The 13136-nt window shown below is 47.4% G+C and overlaps 6 protein-coding genes across 6 annotated transcripts; 3 read left to right on the forward strand and 3 right to left on the reverse strand.

Annotated features, from left to right (window-relative positions):
* Nucleotides 1-39: 39 nt before the first annotated feature.
* Nucleotides 40-2182, reverse strand: GLAREA_01213 (MFS general substrate transporter; the record flags this gene model as incomplete). The annotated part of the gene is made up of 7 exons (XM_008088429.1): nt 40-153; nt 201-637; nt 691-1194; nt 1286-1381; nt 1433-1607; nt 1665-1716; nt 1779-2182. The coding sequence occupies 7 exons, from the start codon at nt 2180-2182 to the stop codon at nt 40-42; spliced, it is 1782 nt and encodes a 593-aa protein (XP_008086620.1).
* Nucleotides 2183-2486: 304 nt separating this feature from the next.
* Nucleotides 2487-4169, forward strand: GLAREA_01214 (Cytochrome P450; the record flags this gene model as incomplete). Its single annotated transcript, XM_008088430.1, has 2 exons — nt 2487-3945; nt 3997-4169. 2 exons carry the CDS (start codon nt 2487-2489, stop codon nt 4167-4169), a joined length of 1632 nt encoding a protein of 543 aa, XP_008086621.1.
* An 819-nt stretch (nt 4170-4988) lies between these two features.
* On the reverse strand, nt 4989-6420 carry GLAREA_01215 (uncharacterized protein; the record flags this gene model as incomplete). Its single annotated transcript, XM_008088431.1, has 4 exons — nt 4989-5089; nt 5141-5374; nt 5422-5943; nt 5991-6420. 4 exons carry the CDS (start codon nt 6418-6420, stop codon nt 4989-4991), a joined length of 1287 nt encoding a protein of 428 aa, XP_008086622.1.
* Nucleotides 6421-6888: 468 nt separating this feature from the next.
* Nucleotides 6889-7926, forward strand: GLAREA_01216 (FAH; the record flags this gene model as incomplete). The annotated part of the gene is made up of 4 exons (XM_008088432.1): nt 6889-6910; nt 6961-7196; nt 7255-7667; nt 7719-7926. The coding sequence occupies 4 exons, from the start codon at nt 6889-6891 to the stop codon at nt 7924-7926; spliced, it is 879 nt and encodes a 292-aa protein (XP_008086623.1).
* A 124-nt stretch (nt 7927-8050) lies between these two features.
* GLAREA_01217 (Glycoside hydrolase/deacetylase) lies at nt 8051-9144 on the reverse strand (the record flags this gene model as incomplete). The annotated part of the gene is made up of 2 exons (XM_008088433.1): nt 8051-8376; nt 8424-9144. 2 exons carry the CDS (start codon nt 9142-9144, stop codon nt 8051-8053), a joined length of 1047 nt encoding a protein of 348 aa, XP_008086624.1.
* A 1510-nt stretch (nt 9145-10654) lies between these two features.
* GLAREA_01218 (Actin-like ATPase) lies at nt 10655-12837 on the forward strand (the record flags this gene model as incomplete). The annotated part of the gene is made up of 4 exons (XM_008088434.1): nt 10655-10799; nt 10860-11055; nt 11108-12596; nt 12649-12837. The coding sequence occupies 4 exons, from the start codon at nt 10655-10657 to the stop codon at nt 12835-12837; spliced, it is 2019 nt and encodes a 672-aa protein (XP_008086625.1).
* Between the last annotated feature and the right edge of the window lie 299 nt (nt 12838-13136).

A 13136-nucleotide genomic window follows, 5' to 3' on the forward strand; every position in this document is an offset into this window, starting at 1 on the left:
CTCGTCTCGAAATCCCGTAACCAGAAAGACCGGTGTCTCTCAACTATCTTCTTCGTTGCTGCCTGGTTCGTCTGGCAGCCTGTGTTTTACACTCGTCCAGCCCAAACCCCATGCCAGAATAAAAATCGCAACAGAAGAGCCTGCCGCCAAATACTAGAGGTTGTTAGCAAATGACATTCCAGAGTGGCCAGAAGACTTACAAATGTTGATGTTACGGCTTCATTGAAAGCCTCGATAACACTTTTCAAGGATGTCTCAGGAACAATTGCTCTGTAGTTGGCTGCTCCAGCCTCAATTATTTGGTTGGCTTCTACTTCGGGCGCATATTCAATCAACGCTGATAGGAGGCGATTTTGGAAGACAGTCTGGCCTAGTGATATGAACAGAGAAGCTCCAAAATTCTGCGAGAATACAACAAGTGCCGTGGCAGTCGACATCTGCTGTTTCGATACATTTGCTTGAATTGCGGTCACGGGAATTTGCGACATCAAGCCTCGTGCAACTCCATTCAAGAGCTGGTAGCAAATCCACGGCGCAGCAGATGATCCGGAACTGAATGTTGTCATTAGACCTCCCGCAATTGCTGCAATGACCCCACCAGCGATCATGAACGGAATGTAAAGACCAACAAGGGATACTGAACGTCAAGGTTAGTCTTCTTCAGGTCATTGGGCGTTTCGAACAGCTTACCCAGAAATCCACTCACGATAGTGAAAGTTACGGTGGTAAGCACCGAAGGCAAGTAATAAATGCCACTACGTAATGCCGATACCCCCTTAACCGCTTGAAACCACAATGGGAGGTAAACAATGGTAACATACAGACCACCGTACGACATCATACTTGTTGCTACACAGCAACATATTTTGATATCCCGAAAATATTCCACAGGCAACATTGCAGTTTCTCCTTGCCTGTGCTCCCACAGGATGAAGACAACGAACGCGACCATCGAACCACATAATAGTCCGATTATTACTGGTGATTCCCACCTGTATTTTACACCTCCCCAATTGAGCGCTATAAGCAGCATGACTATCACAGATGCAAATAGTGCGCTTCCCAGGATATCAAGCCTTTCAACCTGCTTTCTGAAGGATACTTTGAAATGTGCATCAATTCGGGTATCAGGAACGCGAGTAAGGACCAATGCAAGCCCCGTAACGGCGCCAAGTGGTAAGTTGATGTAAAAACCTAGCTCTCCACGTCAGTAAATAACACAACTGTAGCTCTGATCAAGTACGACATATCTAGTTCAATGATCAAATCAAGGAGTGAAACTTACACCATCTCCAGCTAGCATATTGCGTCAAAGCCCCCCCAATCAGCGGGCCTATTGCCACTCCTAGAGATGCGATCCCAAGCATGATTCCGATCAGTTCTACGCCGGAATGTTAACGTAAAAACAGCATCAACAATCAACTGCACGTACTTGGCCGTACTTGAAGAGGTGAAGCAGCTGCAATGATTAAGTATCCCCCATTGAGAACGCCTGCACCTCCCGCTCCAGATATGGCTCTCCCAAGGATGAACATCGTTGAATTCCGCGCAACGGCACAAACCAAAGATCCAACTTCAAATATTGCGAAGGCAATGATAAAAACTCCCTGGAACATTGGTCATCAGCATGCTCCCGCGGGTCTGGGTATCTGGTGGGTACAGACTTTGGAACTGTAATATTGGTATATTTTCCCAAATTGTAATTGGAGTGCACATCTAAGTTCATGAGAGTCAGCCCATTTGATGGATGGTATTTGGCTGACATCTTGCAGACTCACGTTGTCAGAAGATATGAACTTCCGTACCATCCCACATCATCCAAGGCATTAAATGCACTCGTGATTGTTGGGATAGCTGTGACTAACACCGTCGAATCGATCATCAGAAGGAATGCAGCCATTGTAAGTCCAACCATCAAAGTGAACAGAGCACGCCCGGAAAGATGATTTTCATCAGCTGTTGAACTCGTTCCATTGTCGACCTCCAGTGTGTCCTGGACCGAACCGTTTTTCAGGTCTTCCTCGAATCTCTTCGAATTGGTAACTGGTTCTGATTGTCCAATGGCCGCAGCAAGACCTGTTTCGATGCTTGCTTCCCTCTCCAAATCCGATACCCTACTACCTCGCACTCCGGCAGACGCATGGCCCTTCTCAGGTAGATTTGCGGCAAGAGTTGAATCCATCTTGGATACACACACGAAATTTCAGATTTCTCTGAGTTAGGGTCGCCATGCGATTTTAACGAACCTCTTGTCAAAATGTAATTGTTCTGCAAATAGCATGAAGGGGTCGTGATTGCTTCGCCGTCTCTAATTGCGCTTAGTCTGGTCCTCGTCTGGTCCCTGTCTGGTCCCAGTGCCAGTCCCAGTCCGGCCTCACAGATTCATTCTTGGATCTTCACATTCTAAAGACTTTCTCGAACATTTCGAAAGTACTTCATTAAATTAAATTTTGATTTCTTCATGAACTAGGCTTGTTGACATTACCATGGCGTGGTTTCGGTACGATCTTCTGGTCTCAACTGTGATTCTCTACGCCACATATCTTATTGCAAGAAGAGTAAGGAGAGAAAACCAATTCAAAAATTTCGCCCTTAAAAATGGCTGCGAGTTACCGTCTCATTCCGCGAGCAGGTTGCCATGGGGTCTGGACCGAATGTACAGAATGGTCAAGCTCACAGGGCAACATACAGATGTGTTAGAAGCTCTCATCATGCCGAGTTTCCAAAAACACGGCTGGACGCACTCATCCAGTGGTCTCTTGGGCAAGAAGTTCTTCCTCACAGCCGACGCCGACAACGTTCGAGCAATTCTGGCAACTCAGTTTAAGGACTTCGTCACTGGGCCCAATCGAGCTGGAGCTTTTGGGTACTTTGTAGGTAAAAGTATCTTCACAAGCGATGGACCTTTCTGGGAGCATTCAAGATCACTATTCAAACCACACTTTGCCACTGGACATATCAACGATCTCGAAGCCACAGAAAGATCTTGCCTCGACATGTTTGAAGCCATCTCAGCTCGAAAGAATGGGCAATGGACCCACCCTCTTGATCTGCAGGCCCTTTTCTTGCGCTTCACGCTTGACAATGGCATGGAATTTCTGTTCGGAGCTAATGTCCGATCCCAATTAGCTGCTATACCTGGCGCATCTACAATTTACCAATTGGACGAGGTGACAAGAATGGCAGCCGATACAGCAGGAGCGGATATGGGCTTTACGGAAGCATTCCACGTCGCCTCCCTCCAGGTAACAAAGCGAGCTAAGCTGCAAAGTCTGTACTGGCTGGCAGATTCTAAAGAAGGCCGGAAAGCAGTGAAGTACTTGCAGAAATTTTGCGAGTACTTGGTGAATGCCACACTTCAGGCATCCGAGCAGACATCTGCGAACGAGAGAACAAATCCACCACAAGCGAAGAAACAAACTCTTCTAAAGGCTCTGGCAAAAGATACGCACGATCCAATTGAGCTTCGAGATCAAGTCCTTTTTATGCTCACGGCAGCCAGAGATACCACTGCCGCGCTCCTCAGCTGGATGTTCCTCATGCTCGCCAAACACCCTCCTGTCTGGGAAAAGCTGCGTGAATCAATCATCAAGGATTTCGGCACCGAGAAAGCCCCCAAAGGCGTCCTGACTTTCAGCTCACTAAAACATTGCACGTACCTGCAGAATGTCATGTTTGAGACTCTCCGACTGTACCCACCTGGACCTCTGAATACGAGAATGGCCGTCAGAGACACAACATTACCTGTTGGCGGCGGAGACGATGGGAAAAGTCCCATTGCAGTCAGAAAGGGGGAAACGGTTAATATCTGCGTATATGCGATGCAAAGGAGGACGGATCTGTGGGGCGAAGATGCGCTGGAATTCAGGCCGGAGAGATGGGAGGGACGGAAAATGGACTGGTCGTTCTTACCATTTTCCGGGGGTCCAAGGACGTGCATGGGACGTAAGTTGTTCTCTTCTTTTCTAGAAATTGACCGTGCTGATTGATGGTTAGAGCAATATGCGCTTACCGAGGCGGGCTATTTGACTGTTAGATTGTTACAACGATTCGACGGGATTCAGGCAGTGGAGGGATTGGATGTTATTGAGCAGTTTGTTACGGTGACTTTAGAACCAACCAAAGGGGTCAATGTTCGGTTGAGGGAGGCAGCCAGCTCTGTTTGCTGATACTGTTAACTATCTTACCCTTTCTTATAGGCTGTATATCTTATATTCCTTTCTCTCAGTATATTGCCTCCCTCTCCTTTGAATTTGTCCCTTCTTCGTCAATCTTTTACCCCTCCTCGTCCTTTTAGCTCTCTCCACCGTTCACAGTAATAATTTCGAGCAAGCTGAGGCTGGGGGTTCGCAACACAGCACTTTTAACATCGTCGAGGTGCGCAAGAAGGGTTTTACAAGACGCCATGAATGTTGTGGCGTTCAACTACCGCAAGGTGTTGCTATCCCTTCTGGATGATTATAATAACATGCCCAATTTCAAAAAGCACGAACAGAACTAAGTGTTGAGAGAATACGTTCTTGGCATGTTAGACTGGGTCGAAGCCAACGTGGACTTTTCTCTCGATAGTCCAAGATATTTCCGGGAGAGGGCTGGGTCGGAAATTAGAAATACTCGGTGGGCTGAGCTCTTCCCGCTGAAGCAGTGAGGATCCCTAGTAAACGAGTTTATGCTGGTATACTTAAGCAAATACAAAAACGTACAGTGAGAGATATCACCGTCAGTGCTCTCCCATTTGTCTTACTGCTGTGAGACGTAAGAAGATACGGCAATATGTTCTTCGCCGTTTTCAAACCTGCGTGTCGCCTTTAGGCGCCAAAAGGATGAGAATAAATTGTTCGAAGATTTAAGATAAAGAGATCAAATGGAAGATATATGGTAGCCTCTGTCATATTGAGCTGTTCTTTAGCACTTGTGATGATTTACCTACTATTGTCAGTCGACTTTTATCAACTTTTCGACTACCTAGCTATTGCTTGGTTCTGAGGTTAAGCTTGCTCGATCAAAGCCCTGCCGTAGTCTGCTCTATTTGGTAATCTGTTGACAGTATGAATATGACATCTTGCCGGTGTTGTGTTTGTTAAGAATACTAAAATAGTCAGCCCCTACCATTTAACACCGAGAATAGATGCAAACTTACTACCACAGTGGAAATCCAGCTCCATGAAAGCCACTGGACTGTGTATCCGATAATAATATGGATCTTCGTCCCCGAACTCTCCGATCCACGAGAAAAAGGTCTCATCGAGATGTTTCTTGAACAGTGCTAACCGATGTTGAAGTACAGACTCAGGATAGTACTCGTTGAAGGCCAGGAAGAGTTTGATTATTTGATCTTGACTTTCTTTTGGGAACTTCTTGACTGGACACCCCTCTGCAACATGTTAGCGCAATACTATGTAATGAGAGAATGCAACTAACCATATGGTACGACCCTGTTGTCTTGTCTCGCACCTCCTAAATGTCGCTCATCAAACGGGTTCCATCTATCCGCCGCTAAACTCTTCCCATCCATTCCCTTACTCAATGTAGCCTTTTCCTGCAATTCTGAAGGCAAGTTTTGCATCAACTTCAGACTTTCCAATTCCTCAGTCCTGAATAACCTCAATCCAGCATGCGGTCCCTCATCGATTCTATCCGGTTCGGCACCCATGAAAGTTGGCCCAATTACCATTCTTTTCCCATCAAATACTACTGCTAGACACAAATGATGTCCAAAAAATGTGTATCCCCATGGTGATGAAAGAGATGGTTCGCCGAAAAGACGGAAGTTGTACGAGTGTTCGTTTAAAACCTTCTTGCCATTGACTAGATGTCCTAGGAAATCGTTCGTAAGACAGCACCCAAGAACTTTCTCGTACCCTTGTGGAGAAAAGGAAGCTTTGAGGATTTCATGAATCGCGGACTGTATTTCTGGTCTACATGTATCGAGCCGGAGTCCACCTACGTTTTCTTAGTTATGCATATCTACCATGAGCACGGGTGCTTACCTGGATTCATGTATAACTCCGGATTCGACCACAATCTAAACTCATCATCCCGAACATCCCCAAATTGAACCGCCTTCTTCTGCTCCTCATCCAACAACTGCAAAAACACTTCCGCCTTATTCGCAACCCGTTCCGTAGGCGCACCCTCATCATCCGCATAACGATACAGTCCCTCCCTCACCTTCCCATCGCTCGTGAACCCCACATAAGGTTTCTCCAGATTCGTCGCATCCAGTCTGTTTATCAACCACGCCGGCGCTTCAATCTGTCGTCGCGATTCGCACCAACTCAACGCATCGTGATCTGCGATACCTGCGATTCGAGGATGGTCGGGAGAAGGCACGATGTCGCGAAATGGGACCGCTGCGTCGGAGCGTGGCTTGGTGGGGTCGGAGGATTGGAGATAGCCTGATGTTTGTGGAGCTGCCATTTTGCTGTTCAATTTGAGATAATGATGCAAATACAAGAAATAGAAAAGGTATATCAATTGAGAAAACAAGAAGATGTGCTCATGAGCAGACAGAGCTGCGTGTCCAGGTCGACGCGTCCAACGGCCATTTTCGCGGTGGCTTGTCCTCGGATGTTGACATCGGGAGCTTCTTCAGCGAAGAGCTTCCCCCGCAATGTGGGGTTGGCGTTCTTTCTCACCACCAACACTCTCGACATCGCCAGCTTCGGTGGTTTCTTTGGGCTCCGTGTCGATGGTGGGGCTGCTGAATGTCAACATTTAAGAGGTCGGGAAAAGTGCCACATGGGAATGGTAGATGCGTGGTTCATAACGCTTCGTAAGTCTGTGGAATTGGTAAGTGTTTTTCCGTCCTTGAAGTTTATCTCGTTCGCATATCTCTTTCCTCGATCTCAATCTCGACATATTTGTGAATCGCGAAATACGGCAATTATGTCTATCCCATCTTTCAGTCGTAAGTGTCAGTTTCATCCAGCGGTGGTTTCGCGACTCATAATGCTCCAGGTCTTGTACGCTTTATTCCAAAGTCTTCAGACGAACCGCTCATTGCAGAGCCAGTAGATGCAAATCTCGATGTTGGAGCAGCAACAAGAGCAGGGAAAGATGTCGAAGTGAAAGTCTTTAGCGGTTCCTCGATACTGTCACCTGGCTCCCCAACCGGGAAAACAGAAACAATCGGAAAGATCCTGTCACCGTTAGCAGAATCTGAGGTTGGAACAATAAGATGTATTGGTCTTAACGTGAGTAACCACCCATTCCACTCACAGAAGTTCATTTCTGGATACTGATTATTTCCAGTATGTGCAACACGCAAAAGAAGCCAAAATGGCTCTCCCCACCATCCCAACTCTCTTCATGAAACCCTCCACCTCACTCGCATCACCCTACCCATCATCCACCATAATCCCCAGATCAACACTCGCCGAAGACTGCTGTGACTACGAATCCGAGCTCGTAATCATCATCGGAAAACGATGCAAAGACGTGTCTGAATCCGAGGCCTTGGATTACGTGTTAGGATATACAGCTAGTAATGATGTGAGCAGTCGAAACGCACAGTTTGCGCAGAGTCAATGGAGTTATAGTAAGGGCTTTGATGGGGCTTGTCCGATTGGCCCCGTGGTGGTGAGTAAGGAGTTGATTCCGGATCCTGCGAAGTTGCATATGAGGGGGTTGAAGAATGGGAAGGTTATGCAGGATTGTGGTATTGAGTGAGTTCTTCTCCCCAACATTCGAAGATCTTAGACACTGACTGTCTGAAGTGATCTCATTTTCTCAGTGCCAAAGATCATTTCTTTTCTGTCAAAGGGAACTACCCTTCAACCTGGAACTATCATTTTGACGGGTACACCAGCGGGTGTTGGCTTCTCGTTTGATCCAAAGGAATATCTGAGAGATGGAGATGAGTTTGCGGTTGAGATTTTGCCATATATTGGGACAATGACCACGAAATTCGAAGCAGAGAAGTAGACATATATTCAAAGATCATTATTCGCAGTATGTGTAAGATGTGTGTCCGAAGTGTTCATCTACGAAACATGCATTTGTATTTAAGCTAATCGCACAACAATTATCACACTCTCACTTAGCTCCCTCAATCCAATCCACCCTTAATACCACCACCCAACTCACCAGGCTTATACGGATACACACTCTTAAAATGCGTCGCAATCTCCTCCCTCGTAGCAACCCATACATCATCTCCACCCTTCTCCTTGACATACAACATGAACTCCCTCAGCGCCTCACTTCTTCCCGGTTTACCAATTATGCGGGTATGAAGTGGAATATTCATAAGTTTCGGCGAGCCAGGGAAAGCGTCAGTCCCACGACCCTCACGAAGAAGCATGTCGAATGTAGCTTTCAGATGGTCAAGATACGTTGTCCCCGTGAATCCAGGAGACATATGAAACTTTCCATCTTTAATAAATTAGCGAGAAACCAAAAGACAAAGGGGAGAGACATACCATTGCAATCATAATTATACGGCACAACCAACAACCCCTCCTTCTCCGCCTCCGGCAAATCCCTCTCCCAAGGCATATCAAGCCAATACGGCACATCATCATTAAACGCCTCACTACTATACAACAACCTCATCCCATCCCCCCTATCCTCCCCAATCTCCTTCACAACCTCCGGCCACAACGCCCGCGTATTCGGCGTACCCCTCCCAAAGAAATACCCCCTGGGAAACACCCCCGTCACAGCCTCCAACTCGAGACAATTCTTCTTGATATACTCTTTCTCCTCTTCAACACTATAATCCAGAATATCAAGCCACCTCGCCCCATGCGCCGCAATCTCGTGGCCCTCCCTCACCAACGCGCGGGCAAAAGTCGGGTTCGACGTGATAGCCTGGCTCACGGCCCACGTCGTGAATTTATAACCCTGTTCTTTGAAGAGCCGTAAGATGCGCCAGGACCCGGCGCGCGAACCGTACTCGAATTCGGATTCCGCGCCGTTGTGACGACCAGAGGGGACGTAGGAGGATGAGGCGCCTTTTTCCCAGAGGTACGGCTCCGATTGGCCGTCGCCGGAGAGCGTGGAGCGTTCGCCGCCTTCTTCGTAGTTGAGGATGAAGGAGAGGGCTAGCTTGGCGTTGGAGGGCCAGTGGGGGTGGAGGGAGTGTTCGCCGTAGCCTTCGAAGTTGCGGGGGATGTCGTATTTGGGGTCGGATATTACCATGTTGATGGGGAGGAGAGGAATTTGGATGGAAGAGTTTGGATATGAGATTGAGATGAGGAGTAAGATGATGGATGAGAATATGAGAATGATAGATGAGCGCAACAGATTTCCAAAGTACATCAAGAAAACCAAAGCCCAAAACCCAAAAAAATGAGGAAACAACCAAGAAATATACCTCCCTCCTCCCCTCTCATCCCACCTTTTCCCCATCCACCCTCCCTCATAATCTCCTCCCAACCTTGCCCGATCCCATCTCAAACCATCCGACAACACTTCAAATCTCAACATCGTTCCCGGCCAACTTCATAGTGGGATATAAGTAGATTCGGGATAAGACACACACCTCCGAAAGAGGGGCGATGCCTTTGCGGCAATCCATTTCTTATCGTCCTTCTCCCCGCGTTTTGGGGGACGATAAGAACCTTATGTCGATGTTACCTTGTGAGATCCTTGCGTGGAAAAAGCAGACGTGTGAGGCGTCATCTCAATCGCGCTCGAGGAACGCTGCTATTTATATGCGCTGACGAGGCGAGGTGAGGTGTGTGGTTGGTGAGGGTGGTCGATTGGCTTGGCAGGGGAAATGTCGTGGAAATCTGTTCTTTCGGCGTTAAGCTGGGATGGAGATGGTGATCTGTTAGAAGCTTGAGGACAGAACGTCGTTTGATATCAGGCGATTTAGAGTTGGTTCGAGTCATACGGAGTAATACGAGTAATCATTCATGAATGGCATTATCTCTTTTGGGAGGCGGTGCTTTAACCGCTTCTTGAAGCTCAGTAAACAGTTGCATTGTGCAAAGAGCCAGATATTTGTAAATTGCCACCACATTGCCAAGAGCCTCTTCCTATTCTGAAATTCTGTGTTTTGGCAAAGAGGAAGAGAACAGCTTATTGCATGGCTTAGATCACAATAATATCAATAGACCATTCGGCAACAAGCCTCCTGAGGCTCATCTTGAAATTGGCGAGGAGGCTCAATAAATGCGGCTCTTGTTTAAATCAACAACATTATTTACAGGATTCTGCAACTCAATTTATTTCACTAATAACAGACAACTGTGTCTACCTACTTATACTTGCCATACTGGACACATATGATTCAAAAGGCTATATCATGGCTTTGACATCGTCTGAAAATTGTAATAAAAAAAGTATTCACCCTGGTTAGTTCATGCATCCATCACCAAATACAATGCAATTCAAACCTCCAACCGTGTCCTTTGACTCGTAAATCCCATTCTCAGCCCTCCCAACCCACAGACTTTGCCGCTTCCCCTCCATAACCAGCCACTCCAGACGGTTTTCGAGGTGAACACCGTAGCCTTTTGTTCGCCCCGCTTATTCAGCCAATCAGCACCACCAATATTGCAATCGTGTCCAGTTCAGTGCTTCTTGATAAAGTCGTGGGGAACCTTTTCAAAACTCCTCTTCCTCTTTCCAAGATTCCTCTCCAACTCCAATTCCTCCACAACTTACCTTTCCTCATAGTCGCATACATCGAGACATATACACGATGGCGCGAGGAAGCCAGACTTCGTTTTTCCTTGGGTTGTCCTTTGTGGCATACTTTGTTTTACTTCTCTCTCCTTTGGGTTTCCTTCAGACAGCAAACGCCGCTGAGTCGGCGCAAGAACCATTACAAGAGAATTATGGAACAGGTAAGCTTCTGCATGTCTCTGCAACCGGTATCTACAGCTTCTGACGTATCTGCGAATTAGTTATCGGTATCGATCTTGGAACCACATACTCCTGTGTCGGTGTGATGCAGAAGGGCAAAGTTGAAATCCTCACAAACGACCAAGGACACCGTATCACACCATCATACGTCGCCTTTACCGACGATGAAAGATTAGTTGGAGACGCAGCCAAGAACCAGGCTGCCGCAAACCCTCGCCGCACCATCTACGATGTCAAGTAAGTAGCAACACACATTGTTTACTGATCCAAAGCTAACAGGTGTCCTCAGGCGTATGATCGGACGCAAGTTTTCAGACAAAGATGTCCAGGGTGACATGAAGCACTTCCCATTCGACGTCGTGGAGAAGGATGGAAAGCCAATGGTCAAGGTTGAGGTTAACGGAAGCCCAAAGATCTTCACTCCTGAGGAGGTCTCGGCCATGATTCTCGGAAAGATGAAGGAAGTCGCCGAGTCATACCTGTCCCACAAAGTCACCCACGCAGTTGTTACTGTCCCAGCCTACTTCAACGACAACCAAAGACAAGCCACCAAGGATGCTGGTGTTATTGCCGGCTTGAACGTCCTCCGTATTGTCAACGAACCTACCGCCGCAGCTATTGCCTACGGTCTCGACAAGACTGACAAGGAGAGACAAATTATTGTCTACGATCTTGGAGGAGGAACCTTTGATGTTTCTCTCCTCTCTATCGAGAAGGGTGTTTTCGAGGTTCTTTCTACCGCTGGTGACACTCACTTGGGTGGTGAGGATTTCGATCAACGTATCATTTCCTACTTCACCAAGAAGTACAACAAGGACAACTCTGTCGACATCACCAAGGACCTCAAGACCATGGGTAAATTGAAGCGTGAGGCTGAGAAGGCCAAGCGTACTCTCTCTTCCCAGAAGACCACCCGCATTGAAATCGAAGCGTTCCACAACGGTAACGATTTCTCTGAGACTCTTACCCGCGCCAAGTTCGAGGAATTGAACGTTGATCTCTTCAAGAAGACTCTCAAGCCAGTTGAGCAGGTTCTCAAGGACGCCAAGGTCAAGAAGTCTGAAGTCGACGATATCGTTCTCGTCGGTGGTTCTACCCGTATTCCAAAGGTTGTCGAGCTTATTGAGGAGTACTTTGGTGGTAAGAAGGCCAGCAAGGGTATCAACCCTGATGAGGCTGTCGCTTTCGGTGCCGCTGTTCAAGGTGGTGTCCTTTCCGGTGAGGAAGGTACCGATGAAATCGTTCTCATGGATGTCAACCCGTTGACTCTTGGTATTGAGACCACCGGAGGTGTCATGACCAAATTGATCCCAAGAAACACTGTCATCCCAACCCGCAAATCTCAAATCTTCTCCACCGCCGCCGATAACCAACCCGTTGTCTTGATCCAGGTCTTCGAGGGAGAGAGAACTTTGACTAAGGACAACAACCAACTTGGAAAGTTCGAGCTCACCGGTATACCACCAGCTCCTCGTGGCGTTCCTCAAATCGAGGTCTCTTTCGAGCTTGATGCCAATGGAGTCTTGAAGGTTTCCGCTCACGACAAGGGAGCCGGAAAATCCGAGTCTATCACCATCACCAACGATAAGGGACGTCTTACTCAAGAGGAGATTGACCGTATGGTTGAGGAAGCCGAGAAATACGCCGATGAGGACAAGGCCACCAAGGAGCGCATTGAGGCTCGTAACGGTCTTGAGAACTACGCTTTCAGCTTGAAGAACCAGGTCAATGACGAGGAGGGTCTTGGAGGAAAGATCGATGATGATGACAAGGAGACTGTAAGTTGATCGAAACATGCCATACTGAACCATTTACTAACACAATATTCAGCTCACCGATGCCATCAAGGAGACCACTGAGTGGTTAGAAGAGAACGCCGCCACCGCCAACACTGAAGATTTCGAGGAACAGAAGGAGAAATTGTCCAACGTCGCCTACCCAATCACCAGCAAACTGTACGCAGGTGCTGGAGGTGAGGGTGGAGCTGATGAGGATGCTGACGTCCACGATGAGTTGTAGACGGACCCTCTTAGACTTGTGTAATTTTCTGCGCAATTGGTTTGGGACCTGGATCTTTATAAATTAGTACTTGTCCCGGGGTGTTTAGCATGGTTGCATATTGGAACCCCGCATCGAGATGAATGCGCTGGGCATTTCAATCCGTGTAAAATAAAAAGCATAAAGAGATTCAGAATTTAAGCGATATCCATTATTCAATACTAATCTTCTTTTCATCATTGTGATCTTCTATGCAGGGTGTGGGCGCCGTTCCTACCAAAAGCCTTCTCTGCGGTCTAGAGGCAACGGCACTTGTACAT

The sequence above is a fragment of the Glarea lozoyensis genome (genome assembly GCF_000409485.1).
Source record: "Glarea lozoyensis ATCC 20868 chromosome Unknown GLAREA7, whole genome shotgun sequence".
In the NCBI taxonomy this organism is placed as follows: domain Eukaryota; kingdom Fungi; phylum Ascomycota; class Leotiomycetes; order Helotiales; family Helotiaceae; genus Glarea; species Glarea lozoyensis.